At 44.8% G+C, this 25,000-nt stretch overlaps 1 protein-coding gene across 4 annotated transcripts in view; it reads right to left on the bottom strand.

Moving 5' to 3' along the window:
* Nucleotides 1-17,894: 17,894 nt before the first annotated feature.
* plekha1b (pleckstrin homology domain containing, family A (phosphoinositide binding specific) member 1b) overlaps nucleotides 17,895-25,000 on the bottom strand; it is a 37,789-nt gene continuing 30,683 nt past the window's right edge. Inside the window, exons 9-13 of one of the 4 annotated variants that reach the window (XM_048246521.1) lie at nucleotides 23,843-23,907; nucleotides 23,430-23,493; nucleotides 22,953-23,042; nucleotides 22,419-22,489; nucleotides 17,895-19,468 (exon numbers count right to left, since the gene is read on the bottom strand). In XM_048246521.1, the coding sequence (XP_048102478.1) occupies nucleotides 19,264-19,468; nucleotides 22,419-22,489; nucleotides 22,953-23,042; nucleotides 23,430-23,493; nucleotides 23,843-23,907 (495 nt within the window). In that variant the 3' untranslated portion in view covers nucleotides 17,895-19,263. Of the gene's footprint in view, nucleotides 20,017-22,418; nucleotides 22,490-22,952; nucleotides 23,043-23,429; nucleotides 23,494-23,842; nucleotides 23,908-25,000 lie in introns of all 4 variants that reach the window. The other 3 variants (XM_048246522.1, XM_048246520.1, XM_048246524.1) reach the window with 3 other exon arrangements.

Below are 25,000 nucleotides of genomic sequence, written 5' to 3'. Positions count from 1 at the left end.
TGCTCTGTGCCCTCCCTGGTGCTCTGTGCCCTCCCTGGTGCTCTGTGCCCTCCCCAATGCTCTGTGCCCTCCCTGGTGCTCTGTGTCCTCCCTGGTGCTCTGTGCCCTCCCTGGTGCTCTGTGCCCTCCCTGGTGCCCTGCGTGATGCTCTGTGCCCTCCCTGGTGCTCTGTGCCCTGCGTGGTGCTCTGTGCCCTCCCTGGTGCTCTGCGTGGTGCTCTGTGCCCTGCGTGGTGCTCTGTGCCCTGCGTGGTGCTCTGTGCCCTCCCTGGTGCTCTGTGCCCTCCCTGGTGCCCTGTGCCCTGCGTGGTGCTCTGTGCCCTGCGTGCGGCTGACTGGGTGCTCTTATGTCCTGGATGATGGCGGTCGACGAGTCCAAAACACTTATGCCGGATCGTGGCCGGAACGAGGCCGCATCAGCGCCAGATGGCACCCAGGGTCAGGCGCTGAGTGAGAGCGAGCGGGTCGATTCTGAACGGACGGCTCGTCAGCACCTCTCTGTCCACAGCGAGTAGGAGGAAAGGTTGGGCTAATATTACATAACCACATGAAACACACACACACACACACACACACACACACAGCGCTACAGACATGCTGTAAGGAAGGAACACTCGTTGACCCACAGATCTCACCTGTATGTGTGCGGTGCTGGAGCGCCGTGGTGTGTGTGTGTGTGTGTGTGTGTGTGCGGTGCTGGAGCGCCGTGGTGTGTGTGTGTGTGCGGTGCTGGAGCGCCGTGGTGTGTGTGTGTGTCTGTGTGTGTGTGTGTGTGTGTGTGTGTGTGTGCGGTGCGGGAGCGCCGTGGTGTGAGGTGACGAGTGACGAGTGGCCTTCCCAGAACAGGCAGCGCTACCCTGGGCCAGAACAGGCAGCGCTACCCTGGGCCCCAGTACAAATGAGTCACGCCATGCGCGTCTGATGCTCTTCATCTGCCGCATCTAGTTTGGTCTCGATGTCGGTGTCTGTGCTGGTCCAAACGCAACCGCATCCTCGTAAGTGTTCGACATACACTGAAGATATGACTCAACATCCCTTTCTTGGGATCATCTTGTTTTTAAGAGAAGCCTGTGTGTGTTCTAACGCCATCTTGTTCTGAAAAGAATCTTGTGTGTGTGTGTTCTAACGGCATTTTGTTCTTAAGAGAAGCCTGTGTGTGTGTTTTAACACCATCTTGTTCTTAAGAGAAGCCTGTGTGTGTGTTCTAACGCCATCTTGTTCTTAAGAGAAGCTTGTGTGTGTTTGTGTTTTCTTTGTGCTTGTTTGTTTGTTTGTTTGTTTACCCTTTCGTGGTCTCCCAAAATGATGATTTAAAGAAGAAAACATTCTGTTCTGTGACATCCAGCCCCATGTGGTTGTGATTGCAAAGGCAAAGGCGAGCCAGCAGACACATAAATCTAAGCCATAATGTGCTCAGTTGAACACCAAATATTTAGCTTTCGGTGTTTTATTGCTTATGAATAAAATATGTAGATGGAATAAATAAAACACTACGCCTGAAAGAACATCAGACTGAAGTATATTTTGAATTGTGAATGAGTCACTTTATTTCATATCGGTGCCCGAAGATAGACAGGCGATTGTTGCGTGTTGATTTGCGGCCGAGAGAGAGGAATGAAAGCGGTTTAATTCTGAGAAGAACTTTGAGATCTGAGAGAACCATTTCACACAATGTGCAAAATAGAGATGGAATGAGATAAAGGAGGAGAGGAAAGAAAGGAGGAAGAGAGAAATGAAAGAGAAAATGAAAGGGGGAGAATGGGAGGAGAGGAATGAGAGCATAAAGCAAGAAAAAGAGAGCATTGAAAAGGTGAAGAGAGAGAGAGAGAGAGACAGACAGAGAGAGAGAGAAAGAGAGAGAGAGAGAGGAGGCATTAGTGGTCGTAATCCCTATCCCACCCTTGGCCTGTACCCCCCCCCCTCCTCCTGGTTGCCAGGAGATGTTTGGTGTGCTGCATCATCCTCTTCCTCCTCCTCTTCCTCCTCCTCTTTCTCCTTCTCCTCATCAGCGGCACAGCTGTGCTTTAACACCCAAGGCCCGGTCAGGGAGGCCTGGACTCCACCCAGGCAGCTGGGCTCAGCTCAAAGCCTGTCATTTTGCTCCAAATCACTCGCCGGCATCAAATAATTACCCGCGCTCCGCTCACAACCCCTCTCTCCGCTCGGTTCCGCTCGGTTCTGTTCTGTTATGTTCCGTTGTCTCACCCCCGCCAGGCCTTTCACAAGAACGCACTGGCAGGTGCTGTTTGCTCAGCTATATAAAACTCCCAAAATACCCCAATTGCCAATCTGCTGCCCCATGCAGGGTGATGCTTATTTTGCTGAAAAGGAGCCACAGCAGGCTGTTGTAATTACTGTGACTCAAATTCAAACTCCTTTGTCTGTAAACGGGTTACTTCCACTGTGAAATATGTCCACCACTCTTAAGAGCCTCTCACATTGTACACGGTATGCGCTGCCCTCGCCGCTAGCTTGCTCTTGGTTGAGGTAACGTCCCAAAGATTTTTGTTGTGCTTGCCACCGGACTCAGCGCAAAATACCAATGATTTACAGCACGCCGCGGTCAAAGTTCAACATTATGGAACTTTGACCGCGGCACGCGCAAAAGCGGCAAAATTGCGCTTGCGCTGCGCTTTGCTCATCGCAGCGGCAGACCAGCTCTTGCGTGCGCAAGCCATTAACTATAATGCACTTCATAGCGCAAGCCATTGACTATAATGCATTTCATAGCGCAAGCCATTGACTATAATCCATTTCATAGCGCAAGCCATTGACTATAATGCACTTCATAGTGCATGCCGCGTGTAATGTGATAGGCCCTTCACAAACTGGCCCACAGTATGGTATGGCAACTGCTCTGCCTCCAACTGTAAAGCACTTCAGGGGGTGGTGAAAACTGCCCAATGCATCATCAGTTCCTCACTCCCTTCCATCGCGGCCATCCAGGGCAAGCGATGCTTGTGTAAGGCGCGCAGCATCATCGAAGACTGTTCTCACCCCAACCACAGACTGTTCACCCCACTCCCCTCCGGGAGGCGTTACAGGTCTCTCCGCACCCGAACCAGCGGGTTCAGAGGAAGCTTCTCTGCGGTTGTCACCCTACTGAACTCTAGCTCTGCACCCCGGTGTTTTATTTATATTTCTAAATGTACATACTGTAACTACACTTATACATAGCCATATTCTACTGCTCTTTATACTATCCATCCTGCACATACACTTATTCTTACTACTCTTATAATGTTACTGTTTCTGCACTACAATGGTACTGTTACTATACTGCACATAACTGTACACACTGTACTCTGTCTATACAGTTCATACTGAATATCCATATTTATTCAGTTTTTTATTATATTACTGTTCACTGCATATATCTATATTATTTGTACTACTTGTATAATGTTACTGCTACTATACTGCACATATCTGTATATGTTGTTCATATATTGTTCATACTGCATATCCATATCTATTCTGCTCTTTTAAAGTTACTGCTAATACACTGCACATATTTATAGTTATAGGTAATAAGTAAACTGTATATTATTGTCTACACTATTGTCTATGCACTATATATATATCTTATACTGTTTATGCACCACCTGCCTACACTTTGTATATGACGTTGCACTTTTCTGCTATTTTGCACTTCTGCGTTTCGTTGTCTCTGTACTTGTACTCTGCACAATGACAATAAAGTTTAATCTAGTCTAATCTAATCTAAAAGAGATCAGTCCAACACTTCCTATAGACTCGGAGCCAGAGCAGATTGTTCTGTTGAGCTTGCAGAGAGCAGGCTGTCTTTGTGTGTGATAATCTGTTCAGACGCAGTCAAATATGTTCAAATGTTCTATTCAGCATTTCATGGGTTAACCATGTGGTTGTACCTGGGTCCGGTCCGATAACAGGTGCTCGCGGGGATACACAGAGACAGATGCTGGCCTGTCCTCGCCCTGCGTTGGCTCAGCTGGGAGGGAACCGTGGGTGGTGCTGACGGACCGGACCCTGATCAAAGCAGGATAAACTCCACAGCCAGCTGTTTCCAGAGGCTGTCTATTTGGAGATGCAGCTCAGAAGTGGTGTGGTGTAATCCATGCCTCAGAAAAAGCACACACACACACACACACACACACACACACATACACACATCACACGCTCACACTAATCCATGCCTCAGAAGAGCTGTGGTGAGAGTGAGGTCTTTGAAGTGATGGGCTGCGTCAGTGTTGGTGTGTCACAGAGTTAAATGTTACATAATGCATCCATTCCTTTATACATTTGAATCATTAAAAAAAGTCCAAAATATGTGAAGACGTTCTTTCAAAATAGCATCACCATTAGTGAATTGCACTTCATGTTCTATTAAAAAAATTGCCAATGTCAGGGCAGCTTTACAAGGCTCTTATTAATACAGCAGAGATGTGTGTGTGTGAGGTGTGTGTGAGGAGTGGTCATCCTGCTGGGTGGCCTGGACATCCTGCGCTCCACCTGGACACCTGGAGCTGATGGGGATAAAGCCAACATAAAGGATCAACAAACAAACACACACACACACACACACACACACACACACACACACACTACCTCTCTTTCTTTCCCTGTCTCTTTCTCTCTATCACACTCTCTCACTCACACACACATACTCAAGTGCACACATACACACACACACACACATACACACACGCACAGTCACATGTATACCTGGAGCAAGGCCCTGTGAAAGTTATTGTGCATAAACCCAAAATAGAATATAAAACCGAGAGGACATCTACAAACACCACTAAAAGCCTGGAGTGTCTGAGTTAGCAGGCTGTTAGCAGTGTGGTCACCCTGGGTCTGAGTTAGCAGGCTGTTAGCAGTGTGGTCAGCCTTGGTCTGAAGCGATGAGCTGACTAATGGATATCTGGCGGTGCTACATCTCCCCGGCCTGCCTGAACAGATGGATGTGCTCTGCACTTCCTGGTGATGACACATGATCAGAACACTGCATTTGGGTCGTACAGTACTGTGCCCAAAGGGCCCTGGCTGGCACTCATCAGCTCTGAGATGGATCGCCCTACTGTGAAGGGGTTTCCACAGCACTGTTTATCCTTCTGTGTCACCATAGCTACCAGACTACTACAACCCAGAGCCCTAGAGAGAGATCTATGGGCTCTGATACAACCCACCTGCTGCTGCTGCTGCTGCTGCTGTGACCCTTTGGGACATCATCAGCAAGTGACGAGGCTCCTCAGAGCCAGTGAGACGAGTAACTCAGGCTGTTTTAAACTAATCCTGACGAGATTGATGAGACTGACCTCTGCCTCACTATCGTCAGCTGGACCATCTGGAGTGTGTGAACCTCACTTCTCAATGCTCTCAGCCTGTTCCGGATGGTTGACCTATTACATTGACCTATTACGTACTAATCCAGACAAGCAGACCAGCTGGCGACAGGTAACAAACATCAGGTTTACCGTCTTCGTCTTCTATTTCAGGGTCAAAGCCCGGGGAGGAAATTGTGGAGCATGCATAGACTGCATGAGGGTCATTCCACGTCAATTCAACCAGGGCCCACACACTTAGGTCTCAAAAAATTCTGAAAGAATTACCAGGTGTACCTATGTTACCCAGGAGACAAACTGTAAAATTGCTTTTATGTAAGATCAATACTTTCCAAGATACAGCCAGTTTTACAGGGGGAGGAGGGTGTCGATTTTGTTCGGCTTCTTTTTTTTGTCAAAGTTCACAAGCCCACAGCGCAAGAACTAAACCATGTAGGAGGCTCAAATTGCATGCTGGTACATCAATAGGAATAGTATGTAGCAAAATTGTCACATTTGGTCTGGATGATCCTGCATGGTCATAGCGGTCCCTCAAAGTTGATCAAAATTTTATTGGAGTTTTTGGCTGGGCTCTGTTTAGGCCTTCAAAAGACATATTTGTACTCAACATAGGCTCTTGATTTATTTCCCTTACTGAGATAAGTAGAAACACTCTCACAAAAAGCAATGAACAGAAAAGAAATCCCTTCAGGGTCTGAACAGCAGACCTCACAAGTCTGAAAAATCATTTTGGTATGGCTGCTGGAACACTGTAATTTATATTTGGGGATGAATAGAGTCTATCTATCTATTTATCTATCTATCTATCTATCTATTTATCTATCTATTTATCTATCTATCTATAAAGAGAACAGTTATCCAAAGGGAACTAGAGGGGGACTCGATAAGGAGAACTGTTATTCAAAGGGAACTAGAGGGGGACTCGATAAGGACCGTTATCCAAAGGGAACTAGAGGGGGACTCGATAAGGACCGTTTCTGGAAAAGACAGTGTTGATGCAGCAGCTGCCACAGGCTCTCCGTCCCCTCTCCAAACCACACACTTCCCTGGGCCATGAACGTGAGAACACACACACACACACACAACAACTCACTGACCTCTCTTATACACACATACAAATTCCAAGCACTGGGAATGTGACATTTGGAGTGTGTGTGTGTGACGTGTGTGTGTGTGTTTGTGTGTATGTGAGCTTCATTATGAGTAAATATGGGTGCATAGTTTAAGAGAGTGTTTTTGTGTTAATTGCTGATTGATGCCTGTATGTGTTTATGTGAGTTTCATCCCAAACTGGACCACAAGGGTGTAGTACATGCGTGCGTAGCTTCAGAACACTCTCTTCCTCTCTCTGAGTGTGTGTGTCATCAGTCATGTGTAATAACCCTGATGGCTATCAGTGTGTGGAGGTCAGCTTGTGATCACTGGGCTCTAATTGTCATCTCGGCTCCATGGAGTCCCCTGAGCCCCAGCACAATTTATTGTTCTGACCGGGAAGGAAGGCCAGGGAGGGTCTGAGAGGAGAGGAGGGGAGAGGAGAGGAGAGGAGGGAGGGGAGGGGAGGAGAGGAGGGGAGAGGAGAGGAGAGGAGAGCAGTGGAGGGAAAGGAGAGGAGAGGAGAGGAGAGGAGAGCAGTGGAGGGAAAGGAGGGGAGAGGAGAGGAGAGCAGTGGAGGAAAGGAGAGGAGGGGAGAGGAGAGCAGTGGAGGGAAAGGAGAGGAGGGGAGAGGAGAGGAGAGGAGAGGAGGAAAGGAGAGGAGGGGAGAGGAGAGGAGAGCAGTGGAGGGAAAGGAGAGAAACAAATTCTTGTCCATATTACAACTTGGGTAAGTCCCCTTCTGTGCCTGTGTGGCCTGCAAGAGCCTGACCATGTCATGAAACATGTCCACTGTCCTGTCCTGTCCTGTCCTGTCCTGTGTCAGTGGGATCCTGTCCTGTCCTGTGTCAGTGGGATCACACCCTAATCCTGACCCTTGCACACGGCCGCACTCCTCAGCACTCAGTTTCACTTGCTGCAAAAACACGTCCAGGCTCCAAAGAAGGGCTGCGTAACCCACATGGAAATGAGACGAATGGTCAGCATGTTTGTGTGTGTGTGTGTGTGTGTGTGTATATGCTTGCAAACAGATTGTATTTGTGAACAAATGGGTATGTGTACAAGCATGTGTATGTTTATGTGTGTGATTATATGACTGTGTGTGTGTGTGTGTGTCTATGTGCATGTGTTAGTATGTGTGTATCTCTGTTTTTATGTGTGTGTGTGTGTGTGTGTGTGTGTGTGTGTGTGTGTAAGAGGAAAGAGTTACAGCATTGTAGGCCTTTTCTCTCCCACTCTCTCCTTGTCACCATTGATGTTTGGCTGGCTAAGATTGCATGTTCTGGGCTGTAGGCCCTTAAAACACATTTCCAACAGAGGACTCTACATATAAGGAAGACTTTATTGCTCAATAGTAGAAATAGCTTTCCACAACGGATTATCAAAAATGCTAACCCCTTTGACTCTGCACCTTTAGTAAATATCAAACATGCTAACCCCTTGACTCTGCACCTTTAGTATATCAAACATGCTAACCCCTTTACTAAAGACTCTGCCCCTTTAGTATATCATGTGCTAACCCTTTTACTAAAGACTCTGCACCTTTAGTAAATATCAAACATGCTAACCCCTTTAAAGACTCTGCACCTTTAGTTAATATCAAACATGCTAACCCCTTTACTCTGCACCTTTAGTAAATATCAAACATGCTAACCCCTTTAAAGACTCTGCACCTTTAGTAAATATTAGGGCTGTCAAAATAACTGATTAATTTCGATGAATTAATTTGAGAAAAAATAACTGATTAAAAAAATTAGTGCAGATTAATCAATTCCGTATGACCTTTGACCCCGAGCCGTTCTAGTGAGTAAAAATTAGACTGTAAAAATGAAGGAGAGAGAAGAAAACGTGCTGCCTGGATCATTGATTGGAACATTTACTTTTAAAAAACGGCCTGATGGTGTTGATAAAAAATAAAGTGTTGAAAATAAAGTCCTCTGCAATGTCTGCAGCAAAGAATTTGCATATCACCGGAGTTCATCAACTCTGTAGTAGCACATTAATGCAAAGAAATAAGTGTTGACATTGAGTGGAGTGTTAATTTATTTTCATTGTGTCCCCTATCTGTGGCCTGAAATCCCTTGTATGTGAAAAAGCACTAAGCACTTTTGAATTTATTTCCTCAGCATATTAGGTCATATCATAGATTATTATGGCAATTATTTGAACAGTGAAAATAATAATAAAAGAGTCTTTGAACTTTAATTTCATTAATGCTGATTATTCAATGATTCATTTGAATTTCACAGCAAAAATTATATATGCGATTAATTTAGATTAATTAATCACAGAGTATGTAATTAATTAGATTTTTTTTTTTTTATCGATTGACAGCCCTAGTAAATATCAAACATGCTAACCCTTTTACTAAAGACTCTGCACCTTTAATAAATATCAAACATGCTAACCCCTTTAAAGACTCTGACCCTTTAGTAAATATCAAACATGCTAACCCCTTTAAAGACTCTGCCCCTTTAGTAAATATCAAACATGCTAACCCCTTTAAAGACTCTGCACCTTTAGTAAATATCAAACATGCTAACCCCTTTACTCTGCACCTTTAGTAAATATCAAACATGCTAACTCCTTTAAAGACTCTGCACCTTTAGTAAATATCAAACATGCTAACCCCTTCACTCTGCCTCTTTAGTATATCAAACATGCTAACCCCTTTAAAGACTCTGCCCCTTTAGTAAATATCAAACATGCTAACCCCTTTAAAGACTCTGCACCTTTAGTAAATATCAAACATGCTAATCCCTTCACTAAAGACTCTGCACCTTTAGAATGTGTGCCTCCCTCCCTCCCTATGCAAGTTCTCCATAGAGGCATTACATCAAATGCAGACTGATTGAAAATAGATTGTGTTTAGATGAATTTGTTATACACTTTGAGTCCCACAGAAGAGTATGGATTGCGTGGGTGTCCAGGAATGACGTATGGATTACATGGGTGTCCAGGCATGACGGATGTGTGCATGTGTGCTCTGGAACAGAAACAGAACTGTGTGACGTTCACATGGTGTGTGTGTGTGTGAGAGAGAGAGAGAGTGTAAGGTGGTGTGTTTGTGCATTCGCATCTCTGATGTTATGCAGCTGTGTGTGTGTGTAAACGTCAAGTGTTAGAAATGTGAAGGACTCTGTGCGGGCGTGTGTGTGTGTGTCACCCTGCATTACACTTCTTGTATGGGGATGTGTGAGATAATAATGTTTATATAATTATGTGTTTTTCTGGAGGGTGTAGGAAACCATATTAAATGAGGATTAGGGTGCAACAAAATGTTTCATTTGTTTGTTGGTGGTTGGTGTGTTTGTGTGTGTGTGTGTGTGTTCTTCATGTGGACTGTAGTTAATTCCTGCGACACACACACATACTCATGGCTGTCAGGAAGCTTACATCGAAGTCCTGTTTATTACATCTCTAAATTCCCATGATCCTCTGACTTAGTATAAAATAACAACCAAGAATGGAAATATGGAGTTGATGCAACAGAGTTATGATCGTTATATTCATAACAAGTTGGGCCGCTAGGGAAGAGCGGAGCACAAAATAACATTTGGGTTTTGGCTAAATATTTTAAAAACCATTTGAGTTTCACTAATCATGTTTTGATACATCAACATACATATCTCTACTACACATGATCTCTGTTGGGTTAAGGCCTGAGAGAGTCTCCTGGGCTTCAGACGGACTGGCGTGCTACAGGGAGCGGAACACGTTACGTAATCGCACCGGTGCACGAGTGGACAGAGAGGATTAAAGAGAACTCCCCCCCCGTCCTCCTGGCCGCCCAGCCAGCCAACGAATTCAGACCGCAGACCATCCTTCATCTGAGGACGTGAACATCCTGTGCTGTTGTCCTCACATATAGCGGATTCAGACCACAGACCATCCTTCATCTGAGGACATGAACATCCTGTGCTGTTGTCCTCACATATAGCGGATTAAGACCGCAGACCATCCTTCATCTGAGGACGTGAACATCCTGTGCTGTTGTCCTCACATACAGTGGGTCACTGTTAAGTTTGGACGGGTTCCTTCATGAATCACGCACCCCATTTTCTCAGCAGAAATGGCACAAACTGCAGTTGACACAAACAACCACAAGGTTTCACTTGGGTGCCACTACTATTTTTGATGCGACTGACTTACTACTTCCATGACGCAGCGGGGGCACGGGAACTTAAATTGACCGATCCCAAGCCCCTCCTCCCATTGTCAGTCCCATAGTTACTGTTGCTAAGTCGGACAAGTTTGCAGGAAAGTGTGCGAGAGCGCGTGTTCAACATGGGTACGCAGCACCATTTAGCAGAGAGTAACAGTGTATGCTAGATTTCTGGGCGTCAAGTAATATTGATATATTCAAAAAACAGAGGCCAGAAAGGCCTTCAGTATTCGGAAGGACACATTCACAATGTCTGCTGTTATCAACGAGGTGGAACACCACAAATTGAGGACAAACCAATCTGGTGTTACGGATCTTAATGGGATGCATGTTAACTGGGGATAAACAATTAGCACGTTATCACAAGCAGGCAGTTTACCTTATTTGCTGCAGATGTGACTGATTCAATAAACAGGTCTGTGCAAACATATGGTGTTGACGTGTCCATAACAAAATCTAACCATATTTCGAGGATTAATTAAAGACGGGTCCAAGTGCTGCAGATCCAAGTTCCCACGCAACTTGGGAGAGTGGCTAGCCTGTTAAGCAGCTCATGTTGGGGAGGTGGAGAGATAGCTTCGCTTCGGTAGGCCGATAGCCTACTTATTATTTTGAATGGCTGCTTTAGAAGGAAGAGTTCAAATAAACATGATACAAATGTAGGCTATTGAAAAGAAACCACTAGATCTACCCGAGTTTACCCATACAACATACGACATATCTGCAGTTTGCAGACGTGATTTGTCTTGCACAAGACTTCATCAGTGCCCGCTTATGCTATACTTAATTTAAATGTGGGCAATGTAGTAGGCCTAATATTGGCGATTTCGAGACTGCATAGCCTATACAGCAAGGTTTTCAATCGGCACATGATTTGATCTTTAGAAGACATTGGCTATCTCTCGTTCAGCCATCAATGATGCATCGCAGTAGTCTATTCCGTTTGTTGAAAAAATTGTCATTAGCTTATTTCTGTGAACAGTCTTCTATCCCAAGTTAAACATGGCAAGGTAGCCTATGCCTAAAAGCTGAAAGTATTCTTATTGTGTGTAAGGCGATACGTGATTGAAGGTGTAGCCTATTTGCGCGTACTTCCAATTGTATGAGTGTGAGTTCAGTTCCTGCAAGGTAGGTATAATTTTTTGCGTAGGCTTATGTTGTCGTTTCAACAGTGGAAACCAGGTTTAGTTATGTTTTTGTATGTAGTTATGAACACAAAAAAGGGAACATTTTCGTACACACTCAGATTTCTTTACTGAAAAGTAGCAGCCTATCCAAAGTTATGCAAAGTTAGGCCTATGTCTGTCAACGTTTCACACGGTCAGGATATCGGATGTCACTTCTACAAGTATCCCAGGCATATATTTGAACCTTTTTGAGCTCTTTAGTTATTTAGTTACTTAGGCTACTCGCAAAAGAAGCATTAGCATTCACATAACCGGCGTATTGTAGGCTACAGAATGGACACTATAAAATTCAAAATTGACCGAGGTTGACCGAGGTCCTCCGACGTCCTCATTGTGACATAGTAAAAGGGGGCGGGGCTTGGGATCGGTCAATTGATCACGGTAGTTTAAGCTTACACTTGACAAAACATTCTAATATGAAAATGTAGATGCAATTGTTGTAAAATGGTGCAGCTCCTTTAAGAAAGCACCGTGTGCAGGGATGGAGAGAGAGAAAGCGAGAGGGGATAGGCTTATGTGTGTTAGAACTTAGCGTGTGGAAAAAGTACGTGCTGTTGAGACTGGAGCGAGTCATATTCAAAATAATGCAAAAAAGAGCAATTAGGGACCGTTCGTTATTTATAAACGGGGTCACCGGAGGAAAATAGGGGAGGGTCATGTCTTTTTATTCTTTGTTAAGGGGAGGGTCACCTAACTTTTTTTTGTCTAGGAGGGAGGGTCACCCATCTTTTGTATTAATGAAAACAGCAAAAAATCAGTTTTGGCTTGTTTGATTGTTGCTGATCCTAGCACTCACCAGCCGTTTTAAACTGACAAGTAACTGTTAAAAACAGCACTCACCGACGCACTTATTCTTACTGTACTCTAATGTTCTTTTAAACTGTCCTAAAATTGTGAGAATTGTTCTAAAACTTACTGTTTACCATGTTGTTAGTCGCTTTGGTTAAAAAGCGTCAGCCAAATGTAATGTAATGTAATGTAATGATTTCTGTCGCCATATAACGTTCTCTTTCGTTCCATAGCTCTGTCAACATTGAACAATGAAAATAAGGGAGATTTCCCGGGTTTTTCACGCAAAATATGGAAAATGTCAACATTCGTCCCCATTAACGTTGGAAGGGTTGGAGCCACAAAGTAGCCTACTTTATTCACGCCTAACAGCCTATATCCATTTGGTCAACTTTATCCAGCCCTAAAAAGCTAAATTTAACTTTGGTTTACTTGTAGTTTACCGTGTAGCCTAACTTTAAACAGTGTGCATGCTTAACATACTTGTGCTTCATTCATCCATCCAGCTCCTAACGTTTTGACAAGCATTTCTAATACCAATTGACCTTGTTCCTGCCCATCTCTAGCTTTGCTGTCTCCATCCTTTCTGTTTTTGTTGTTTGCAAAAAAATATATAGTAGGCCCTATTTATTGGTAACCAGCAACAAGTGCAATTTGTTAATCGCTGTCATTCTCTCTCCTGCCAACACAAATGTGTTACGTTCCAAGTAGCAGTGCAAAATACATTTGGTCATATAAATAGCCAGTTTATGGTCTACAGTGTAGTTGGTAAGTTATGGTAGGCCAACTTGGAGTGAATATACGATTATTTGTCTAGCTGAGTAGCCTGGCAGGTGCGCGACGTAGGCATAGCCTACGGCCGAACACTGCAAGCTTAATGAATCGTGGTTCTCACGACAACCACGTCGTTAACTTAAATAGGCCAAGGTTAACATCACACTGAGTTCAAGATTCAAGCAAGCAAAACGATGATTTGAATACATCTGTTTCACTGGAAGGGGAAGGGTAACAACAGGACAACACAGAGACAGGCCAGAATGTAGGAGTAATGTTATGAGAGTATTACAGTAATATGGGATATTCTACGGGAAAATATTAAAAGCGGCAAGACAGCGGGGAAACGTTAAAATGATAAACCCGAAAAAGTTGGCATGTTAGGTATTTTTCGGTCCCTGTGATTATTTGTGAAATTGTGCAAACGGCCTTTTCAAGTCATTTGAGAAGGAAGGAGTGTAAGCTCCCAAATTGGCCTTCGCCTGAGAAATTGAGTTTTGGATATAATGTTCAGCTTCGCAGCTTTACAATGACTGAGGAAGCCTAGAGACGAGTCCATGTGTTGAATTTGTTATTACCCAGTGTGCTTTGTTGAATGGTCTCAATGCTTTATTGTTTTATTTCATGTAAATACTTACTAGAGGAGTAACTTTTCTCGTTAGGCTAATGCAGTTGCAGGAAGTGTGCATTTAGTTTCCATGCTTATTGTGTTTCCACAACATTAGTGAGTAAATCTACTGAAATGGCCACCATCTTGGTGAAGTGTGGTGTGTAAGATCAGAGAGCAGAGGTTGGTTTCAGGGCGGTAGCACAAGTTGATGTGTTTTCACAGCGCGTAAGAGCGTGGGCGGAAGACGTCGACAATTAGCCAGAGAGGGTCATGTCACTTTTGAAAATGCTGCTGGAGGGTCGTTGGAAATTACATAACAGATATGGGAGGGCCATGCTACTTTTGATCGAAGCACTCAAAATCCCTCCGGTGATCTCGTTTATAAACAACGAACGGTCCCTTATCCTCATTCATTGTAACCAAAGCATGCCTGCTTGCCGACGTTCAAACGAAAAATATATCAAAGCACCTTTTGCGTTTGAATGTAGCACGAACATTTTTTTAAACAGCTGGACAAATGATTTAGCTAATTGATTATATAACCTGTACACCAGCAATTGTTGAACATTTACCTGTACAAGATGTCTGTATGATCGATGTTTTTGACTAACGAACATCGAAACGTTAGTCAAAGTTTAATAATGTTCTGCACCTTTTACTAAAGAATAAAGAAAATTAAGAAGACGTCTGAGCTGCACCGGCGTCTCTCCTTCTCTGTAACACTTTTTGGCTTTGGCTAAATATTTCTAAAATCATTTGAGTTTCACTAGTCACATGTTTTAACAAGCAACACTTGTTATTGAACTAATAACAGACGTGTGTCGAAAATTGACTTTATTTTCCATACGGAGAAATAACATATGCAGAGTCTAACCAAGGTCAATCTTGCCAAAAAAGCCCTCAAACCTGAAAACACACGATGCAAAAGTGCAAAACATCACAAAACTAACTAAACTAACACGCGCATATTTTTGTATTGCAATCATTGTAGCCTACAGTTGTAACAGCGCGTAACAGTCGTTTTACTCCCCGGATGCGCTCATTATAAAGAACGTTTAACGTGTCCCAAAAACAGCTATCAATTAATCACCAAACGTCTTATAAACAAGTATTGCCAGGAGCAACACCTTGCAAAAAATGATAACAATAGGCCTAGGCCTTTATATGGCTCTGCTCCTGCCTAGATTCGAACTCAGAACTGCCTGAAAGTTGCAGACCTGTTCTGGAAATACGTGCATTAACCCACTCGACCGTCAGACAACGCTATCTGCTTCGAGTAGGCCTATTGGGTAGGACTGTAGCCTATACTGGTTGCTGTGGCACAGTCTTGAGTGACCGAATTCGTTTTTCTTTGTCATATGAATGCTGTCATTTTGTTAACAATACTGTTAAGGAGATGCTGTAGGCAAAGTCTATATTTCAACCTCGTTAGTGTAGTAAAAAAATCAGAACTATTCACAAGGTTTCTGGGCAGCATATTTATGTTCTGTTAGCAAAGTTTAACTTCTCATGACTACCGACAAAGTAGCCTACTGCCAGCTGACTGAAGCTCTCATTTTAAAACATTACTGAGAGACAGACACTGTACAATCAAGAAATCTTGCCACTGAATCCAAAACTATGTTTAACATTATGTACAAGGCTTAGGCTACAGTGGACTAGCATGTTGCAGGGGCTGCTAAAAACACAGAGAAACGCGACTGAAAACTTCGGCCAATCACAGCCCTTGCTGTCGAATGCGCCGTCTGGTTCGACCGTGGAACTCCACAGCGGACTATGCTGCCCCCAAGCGGCTGCAGTTGTACTTACATTTCACCATGATCGTGAATGAATTGTCAATTTTTAACTGGGACCCACTGTATAGCAGATTAAGACCGCAGACCATCCTTCATCTGAGGACGTGAACATCCTGTGCTGTTGTCCTCACATATAGCGGATTCAGACCACAGACCATCCTTCATCTGAGGACATGAACATCCTGTGCTGTTGTCCTCACATATAGCGGATTCAGACCGCAGACCATCCTTCATCTGAGGACATGAACATCCTGTACTGTTGTCCTCACATATCTCTCACGCTGACAGTGTAGAGAACGTCATCACTGCGTGCCGGATGAGGGCCAGGCCCGGGCCTGACGTGGGCCAGGTGGGTGCCAGAGGGCCACTGCTTGTGTGTGTGTGTACCTTCCCCTCTGAATGCAGACGTCCAGCACAGACACGGCCTGAGGCCCCTCATCGGTGGCTCAGTGCACCCCTGTACTTGTAGCCCAAATTAATAATTGTGTGTGTGTGTGTGTATGTGTGCTTGCAGTCCAATGAATAATTTTGTGTGTGTGCTTGCAGTCCAATGAATAATTTAACATAACACATGTAGAGAGGAGCACGGCAGCTGTTGCACCTGCTGACCTTGGGAGTAACAACAACACACATACACACACACACACACACACACACACATTATCCCTCATAAGAATGCATATCACGCAACCAAAAGTATATGTACCCCTAAGCCAGCATACATACACATACATGCACACAAACATACAGTACACAGACACACACACCTCACATAAGCATGCACATCACACAACCAAAAAGGCATGTACCCATTATCAAGCACATACACACACACGCACACACACAGATATCTATGCATGAACACACCCACACAAACAAGTATACCTGTAAGTATGCACATACAGATGCAGACACACACACTCATACACACACTCACACAGTTTGTGCCCAGCTGAGGGCAGTACACTCCTGTCCTCCTGTGGCGTCCTCCGTGGAGTGGCCGGCCAAGAGTGACCTCCCTTTAAGAGCCCCATTAAGCCCGTTCTGAGCGCTTGCTGCTTGTTCATGGCCCGCCCGGGCCCTGTTAAAAACACCACTTAACTCTGGCCCCACTAGCTGAGGGAGCTGGGAGCCTGGCCTGAACCAAGTGTTGATTTAGGAGTTTTAGCTTGCTGTTCCTGTCAGAGACACTTGATGGCACTGTTGAGTCGTGTGTGAGGAAAATTGCACAATCTCATCATACAGCATTTGGCAAAGAGAGCAAGGCGTAGACAGGGACTTGGTTGGAAGAGTGGCAATGGATATAGATGGGATTTCACATGAGTTTACCTGTCTCACACACACACACTCTATCTCTCCTGACTAAATGTTTCACAGGGCACATTCCTTTAAGGTTTTAAAACTCAATCGAAGTATTTCTGTCATTTAGTGACTTGTGGATTTGTTAATTCTGCATCCCTGAAGGACACTATACGACTGCACTGCAAGTAGACATGCAACAGATAACAGATCCAGCGATTTGAGCAGAATTTGCTCCTTATGAATTTATCCACCAATCATTTAAGCAATAAGCCCTGAGAGGCCGTTCTATATCATGAATATAGCACAGCTGAGGGGTGTTGTTAGGCACGAAGCGAAGCTGTGCTATATTCACAATATAGAACGGCCTCAAGGGGCTTATGGCTTTTATAAAACGGCTACCACATATAGGACATTAAAAATTGATACAAAATAAACAAATAATCATGAAATTTAAAAGCTGTTTCATCTACAAATGTCCATTCTTCTGCGGGGTCCCCATAGAATAGTTCCACCGCTAGTAGATTCTTATCGGAATTGTTGCTCAGCAACTTTGAATTTTAACCGTTATGCATTCTAAGCGCATTAATATAAAACAAAATGCGTTCTCAGCCGTGCTATACTGTATATCGGGAAAATATACAACGGCACCGAACACGATTCAACCAATCATAATCAAGGACTGGAACTATACGTTTTATAAGTCCAAACATCAAATCCGTCAGCTCCAGTGCTGTTTCAAGCAGACCACTAAACACACATTCTCTCTCTCTCTCTCTCTCTCTCTCTCTCGATGGTACACAGGACAGAACTTCATAGAGGCACAGCCTAAATAAATACACACAGACATCACAAAGCCAGTTGTAATCAGTTTAATTCTCAAACTCCACAGAATAAATAAAGCAGAAATGTAATGACATCACACCAAGTTCACTATACCAACATCCATCGTTTTTTAAAGTTAAAGTTGACTGGGATTTAACAGACGCTTGCATCCACACTAATATGGACTTCCGACGGTCTTGGGAATCAAGCCCCAGGTTGACCTGTGGTCAGGTGGTGACGTTACCACTGCTCCACCACTGTATACACTCCATCAAAGGTACGCAGCAGGCACTTAACGCAGCTAGAAAGGAAAGAGTCGTGCTAATTAAAGAGTTGCGTTAATTAACGAGTTGTGTTAATTAACGAGTTGTGTTAACTTAAGAGTTGTGCTAATTAAAGATGCCACAAGAGAGTAGAGAAGATGCATATTGAAGGCCAACACCCCCCAGAGGAGAACACAGTAATCTGAGGGTCATCCAGCCAACCGTATGGACAATGCAGCACGTCCAGCTGGGCGCTTTGCATTTACGCCTCTCTAGCAGCCTTCTCTGAACTACAGGTCACTCTTCAAACCAAACTTGTACAGCAGTCTTTCAGCAAAGGGTAACAATCTCATCCAAACTAACATACTCTGGATAGGTAATCAACAATCTCATCCAAACTAACATATTCTGGATAGGTAATCAACAATCTCATCCAAACTAACATACTCTGGGTAGGTAATCAACAACAAACTAAGATATAAACACCCAAGAGGCAAAAGGAAGGAGAAGAGGATGAACACAAAAAAAACTACAAACCGTTTAACAGTTCACTCACTCACTCACTTTCACACACTCACTCACTCACTCACTCATCTGTTTTTCCGTCCCTAAGACACCTAAACCCCAAGCATAAACATAGCAGTGGATAGACAATATTAGAAACATACACACTGTAAAAAAAAATCACATACTCTTGGAGCATTACGTTTCATAAAAGCACTTCTCCACGAGGTTAGTGTGTGTGAGCAGTGTTCAGAGACCTCAGTCCCCTATAGTTCTGAATGGATACTGGTCAGTGTGTGTGTGTGTGTGTGTGTGTGTGAGAGAGAGAGAGAGGGGGGAGAGAGAGAGTTCAGCATGAGACTGGATGTTCAGGACTGCACAGTGTGTGTCCAAGACACCTAAATGTGTTTGTGTGCATGTGTCAAATGTTTGTCATGTTTGCAAGTGTGTGTGTGTGTTGTATTTGTGTCATTTTATATAGTGTGTGTGTGTGTGTGTGTGTGTGTGTGTGTGTGTGTGTGTGTGTGTGTCACACTTCGGTAACATACAACCCCTCCTCCGTGGTCTGTGGGGAGGGGTCGTTATGTTGCCATGACAGCAGATCCGCGCGGCCGTCCCCGGCGTCCTCGGCCCTCACTTGAAGAGCCGCCCCGTCTCCTGGAGCGACAGCCTGCTCCTGGGCGCCCCTGGCAACAGGCCCCGGAAGTCGCTGGTGTCCCAGGCCAGGCCCATCCCCGGGAGCAGTGCATTCTGGGACAGAGAGGGGTGAGCGGGGGGTGGGGGGGCTCTGCAGGCTGCAGTAGAAGACTGACCCCCCCGGCTGCTGCTCCTCACCTCTCTGCTCGTGGGGGGAGAAGGACAGTTAGATCCACGCTTGTGGACTTATGGGGCAGTAAGGACAGTTAGATCCACGCTTGTGGACTTATGGGGCAGTAAGGACAGTTAGATCCACGCTTGTGGACTTATGGGGCAGTAAGGACAGTTAGATCCACGCTTGTGGACTTATGGCGGGAGAAGGACAGTTAGACGTGATGCTTAGGGGTCGAGCAGTCGTGGTGGAGTCAGCAACATGCATGGTAGGTAAAGGTGGAGGGAGAGAGCTGCTGTGTGTGTGTGTGTGTGTGTGTGTGTGTGTGTGTGTGTGTGTGTGTGTGTGTGTGTGTGTGTGTTTGTTCAGCAAGACCAGCATCAGCAGAGGAGATTCCAGCAGGAACAGCCGCAGCATGAGGAGCAGCATGAGGAGCAGGAGGAGGAGGAGGAGGAGGAGCAGCACGAGGAGCAGGAGGAGGAGGAGGAGGAGCAGCACGGACGTTCAGCTTGACAGGAGCAGCCCTCCCTCTCTCTATCCCTCTCTCTCTCTTTCTCTCTTTAGAGTCACTTTACTCTCTAGAAGACAAGGAGAGAGACATGGGGCAAGAGGGAGGGAGAAAGAGGGATAGAGATGGAAGGAGAGAGGGAAAGAGAGGGAAGGAGAGACAGGGAGAGAGAGACAGAGACAGGGAGAGAGACAGGGAGGGAGGTGCAAAACAGAGGGAAAAGAGATATCAGAACACGCTAAAGAGGTTAGCTACACAGCCACACAGACATGCCATGAGACGTGGACGAAACCCTGGACTGGACCGGGTGGGGGTGGTGAGGGTGGTGAGGGTCCAGACATGAGTAGGATCCCACCTCATCCCCTCACAGAGAAAGCACAGAGATGCCAAGAACCGGGGCAGACAGAGGAGTGACAGCATCTCAATGGGGCTGAAGATAGCGGGTTAGCAGAGTTAGCGCCGCACAGTGGGCGATTTCAATGGGGCTGAAGATAGCGTGTTAGCAGAGTTAGCGCTGCACAGTGGGCGATTTCAATGGGGCTGAAGATAGCGGGCTAGCAGAGTTAGCGCTGCACAGTGGGCGATTTCAATGGGGCTGAAGATAGCATGTTAGCAGAGTTAGCACTGCACAGTGAGTGACTTCCTCCTAGGGCTGGATAAGGATGTGCCATTCACAAGACTACCAACCATGGCTTTAAGAGAGTAACGGTAGGATAGGACTACCTACCAACCATGGCTTTAAGAGAGTGACGGTAGGATAAGTCTGCCAACCATGGCTTCAAAGTCTCATGTAATCTAATGCAAAGAAGCATCTACCCTATGGGCTTTTTAGAGTGTCTGCATAGAATGAATGTTGAAAAGAAACACATGTTTCTATGTCCAGACAGGAGAACATGTAAAGCTCCCACTAGGAATTATATGGTGAAATATTACTTGTGAAACATCTTTCATTTTCATCTTAGTAATTTCTAAAGTACAATAAAGTCAGGCTTTAGGAACATAAACAGATTTGAAACATATGGCAGGAGGAAAGAGGAGTGATGAGCGCCTCATGAATTATGATGAGGAACAGTGATGAGCAAAACTGAAATAAATGGCACTACACAAGACACATGAAACAAAGATTTGCATGAAACATGGAAAATGTTATGAAACACGAATGTTGTTTTCACCGAACACTGTTTTAGTAATGAACCCAAGCAGGGTTAATGAACCTGGTGAGGAGGTTAATGAGGGAGCACACGACCCTCAGCTCCAATTATGGACGAGCTAAGTCTAACTTTGATGATCAGACGCACTCTCAAGCGTGTACTCTTACGAGTCATCTGTCTCTTCTGCTCATGGAGGTGAGGAGGCATGCGGGATGAAGGTACGTGTACATGGGATGAATTAGCGCAAACAAGTGTGTGTGTGTGTGTGTGTGTGTGTGTGTGTGTGAGAGACAGAGAGAGAGAGAGAAAGAGAAGAGATAATGAGTGAACGAGTAAAAAAGAGATAGCTTGTGTTTGATGGAGAAAATGAGCGTTAACATAGTGGAAATAAAGATGGGTGATTCTGTCTTTGAAAATTCTTTATTTATGTCTGGTGATATGAATCTCTGCTGGTGAAGTCTGTTGCCCAAAATGTTCTAGATTATTCTGAAGAAATCCACTAAGGGTTTGAGCCTTTAGTTAGAGGTTAATTGAAGCCATAAAGTTAAAACGTTAGAACATAGGCTGTGAGATAAAGCTCCTTATCACTCGCGTCCTGCTGTGCAATGTGATGATTTATCTCCTCTCCACCTGCCTGTCCCTCGCTGTGCCATTCCACCTCATGACCGGGCCATACACTTCTACACTTCTAGTGGAATGGACTCGCTGTGCCATTTCACCTCATGACCACGCCATACACTTCTAGTGGAATGGACTTGCTGTGGCATTCCACCTCATGACCACGCCATACACTTCTACATTTCTAGTGGAATGGACTCGCAGTCCGTCACACCGTGAGAGTCCAAGCTGTCAGCCATAGCGGTTTAAGGAGATTGTTGGTTAGAAGGTGTAGTTGTTTGTTTGTAGCGGTTTAAGGAGATTGTTGGTTAGAAGGTGTAGTTATTTGTTTGTTTGTAGCGGTTTAAGTAGATTGTTGGTTAGAAAGTGTAGTTGTTTGTTTGTAGCGGTTTAAGTAGATTGTTGGTTAGAAGGTGTAGTTGTTTGTTTGTTTGTAGCGGTTTAAGGAGATTGTTGGTTAGAAGGTGTAGTTGTTTGTTTGTTTGTAGCGGTTTAAGGAGATTGTTGGTTAGAGGGCGTAGTTGTTTGTTTGTTTGTTTTAGCTGCATAGCACATGCAGTCAGAGCGGGGGGGGCTATCCTGCTCATAGAGAGGGAGGGGTCTTTTGAGGGGGTGGAGTGAAGGGGGTCTTTTGAGGGGGGTGGGTGGGGGTGGGTCTTTTTGGGGGGGGTAGATATTTGGGGGTTTGGGTGGGTTGACATACGTGCTATACTCATCAGAGCGGAGTGTGTACCTCTGTACACACGGTATGGAGAGACGACGTGTCTGACGCATCTGCAAACAACACACACACACACACACACACACACACACACAGCAGACATACACATAACCCCCATAGAAACAGCCCAACAAACCCAAGTTAGCACTCACAAGAAAAGATGGGAAGCCCCACAAAACAAAAGTCCCACACAGCATAGACACACCAACACAGGCACACACACACACACACAAACACACACACACACACACACACACAAACACAATCCATTCCCCTTGTCCACTGATATGGTTACAGTATGCGACACACACACATACACATCAGAACGTTTCTAACACTTGTAGGGGGTGTGTGTGTGTGTGTGTGTGTGTGTGTAGATAGATAGATAGATCAATAGATAGATAGATACTTTATTGATCCCCAGGGGAACTTCAAGAGTGTGTGTGTGTGTGTGTGTGTGTGTGTGTGTGTGTGTGTATAAGAGTGTGTAGTCAGTGATTTGCATGTGTAACTCACCGTAGCGGCGGAGCGTCCAGGTCCCCTCTGAGCGACTATGGCACCAGAGATAGCTTTAATCCAGCTGTGCATCTCCTCCGGACTGTCAGACTGCACACACACACAGCCACAGCCAGGGGGCAGTGTGGAGACACCACAGCACATTCAACATGAGACAGCTCAATTAGGTCACCTTTTTTTCCCTGGACCTTTACTTTGGATGTGCATAGTATACATATATGCACAAATATTTATGCAAAGGTGTTCTATGGAACATCAGCACTGGAACTGGAAATGACCAGACTAGACAGGAAGTCCCACAGTCAGGATGTTACTGACGGGTCACAAAATAAAACTAACAAAGGAGAATTCATTTATACAGTTAGTTCAACTGTAATCTAAACAATGCATCCTGATTCAAATGAAATCCTACGTTTAGTATTTAACATCCATTTTTTGAGCCGGTCAGTTGCAGAAAGTCTGAATAAAATGTCTAACCTGGATGAAGAAGGTTCGTGAGGTAGTGACCAGTTCAAACAGATTGTCTCTCATCATTAAATCACTAGAAAGGAAGGAACAGAAGAACAGCATTGGTGATTTCATCTGCAGAACCTCCCCCCCACCTCAAATAGCCTGGTGGTAGGAAGAGGTTACTAAAACAAAAAAGAACCCTCCAGCATCAGCCAGCTCATCAGCAAACGCCCACGCACACACGCAAACACACACACACACACACTTTCAGCTTGAAGGCTGGTGTTAACGGCTAACTTCCTGTACAGCCTGTCTACAGTGAAATCTATACACTCTGAGTCACTGAGCCATCAAAGATAGTTACAGAACCAGAGCACACACTCTCTCTATCACTCACACACGCATACTCACACACACACATGCACACATTCTTCACCAACCTCTGCTTGCACTCCTGGGCCTTGTGAATCTCCTTTAATGGGATGACACGTAAAGGCTCCTTTTCCTGAAAAGTAAAGAGAGAGAGGGAGAGAGAGAGAGAGAGAAAGAGAGGGAGGGAGAGAGAGGGAGAGAGAGAGGGGTCTCAAGGGCAGGTCAGGCACAACACATGTATTTGTAAAGGAGAGGGTATTTGTAAAGGAGAGGATATTTAAAAAAGAGCATATGGACACCACTGTACAGTACCTTTAGATCACACTTACACACTCTTTGGAGTTGTATTACCCATCATGTTAGTATTTTTCTTGTGTTTTTAGCGATAAAAGGTGGTTGATTGAGCACACTTTTTTATGTTTCACTTACGATTTAATTTTACAATCTAGATTGAGAGAATATTGATAGACTTGTTTTTCTTCTACAGAAGTAACACCATCACATCTTGAAGGACTCTGTAACCATGGTCACCATGGTCACACAATCCAGAATGCAGATAATGGTCATCCTCCTAAAGCAACCAGCTGTATGTGGCCAACACTGACAGATGTGGAGAGGCTCTGACTGACAGTACTGCAACTGACAGACATGGATTTGCTCTGACTGACAGAACTGCAACTGACAGACATGGATTTGCTCTGACTGACAGAACTGCAACTGACAGACATGGAGATGCTCTGGCTGACAGACTGCAACTGACAGACAGGGAGATGCTCTGGCTGACAGACTGCAACTGACAGACAGGGAGATGCTCTGACTAACAGCACTGCAACTGACAGACATGGAGTTGCTCTGAATGACAGTACTGCAACTGACAGACATGAAGATACTCTGACTCACAGCACTGCAACATGCACTGCCAATGCTCTTCTCCCCCTCTCTACTGGTCAATGCTCCTCTCCCCCTGTCTACTGGTCAAAATAAAGATGTCAGAACTATTTTGTGTCTGGCCCGCAAAGCTCTCAGCCAAAACCTAATCACTCAGCACAGCTACTGGACATTTGATGGAACACACTGATTACACGCACACACACACTGATCACATTTGCCTGAAAGTTGATCTATGGTCCAACCAATCTATGAGATCATTTTTGAATGCCATTTTGTCAATCATTTTATAAGGCACACTGTAATGCTGAGCGGTCAGCATTTTAAAGGAGGGCACA

This window comes from Alosa alosa, chromosome 6 (genome assembly GCF_017589495.1).
Source record: "Alosa alosa isolate M-15738 ecotype Scorff River chromosome 6, AALO_Geno_1.1, whole genome shotgun sequence".
NCBI lineage: Eukaryota > Metazoa > Chordata > Actinopteri > Clupeiformes > Clupeidae > Alosa > Alosa alosa.
Note: the sequence above shows the minus strand (reverse complement) of the source record. Positions and strands in the feature narration are given on the sequence as shown.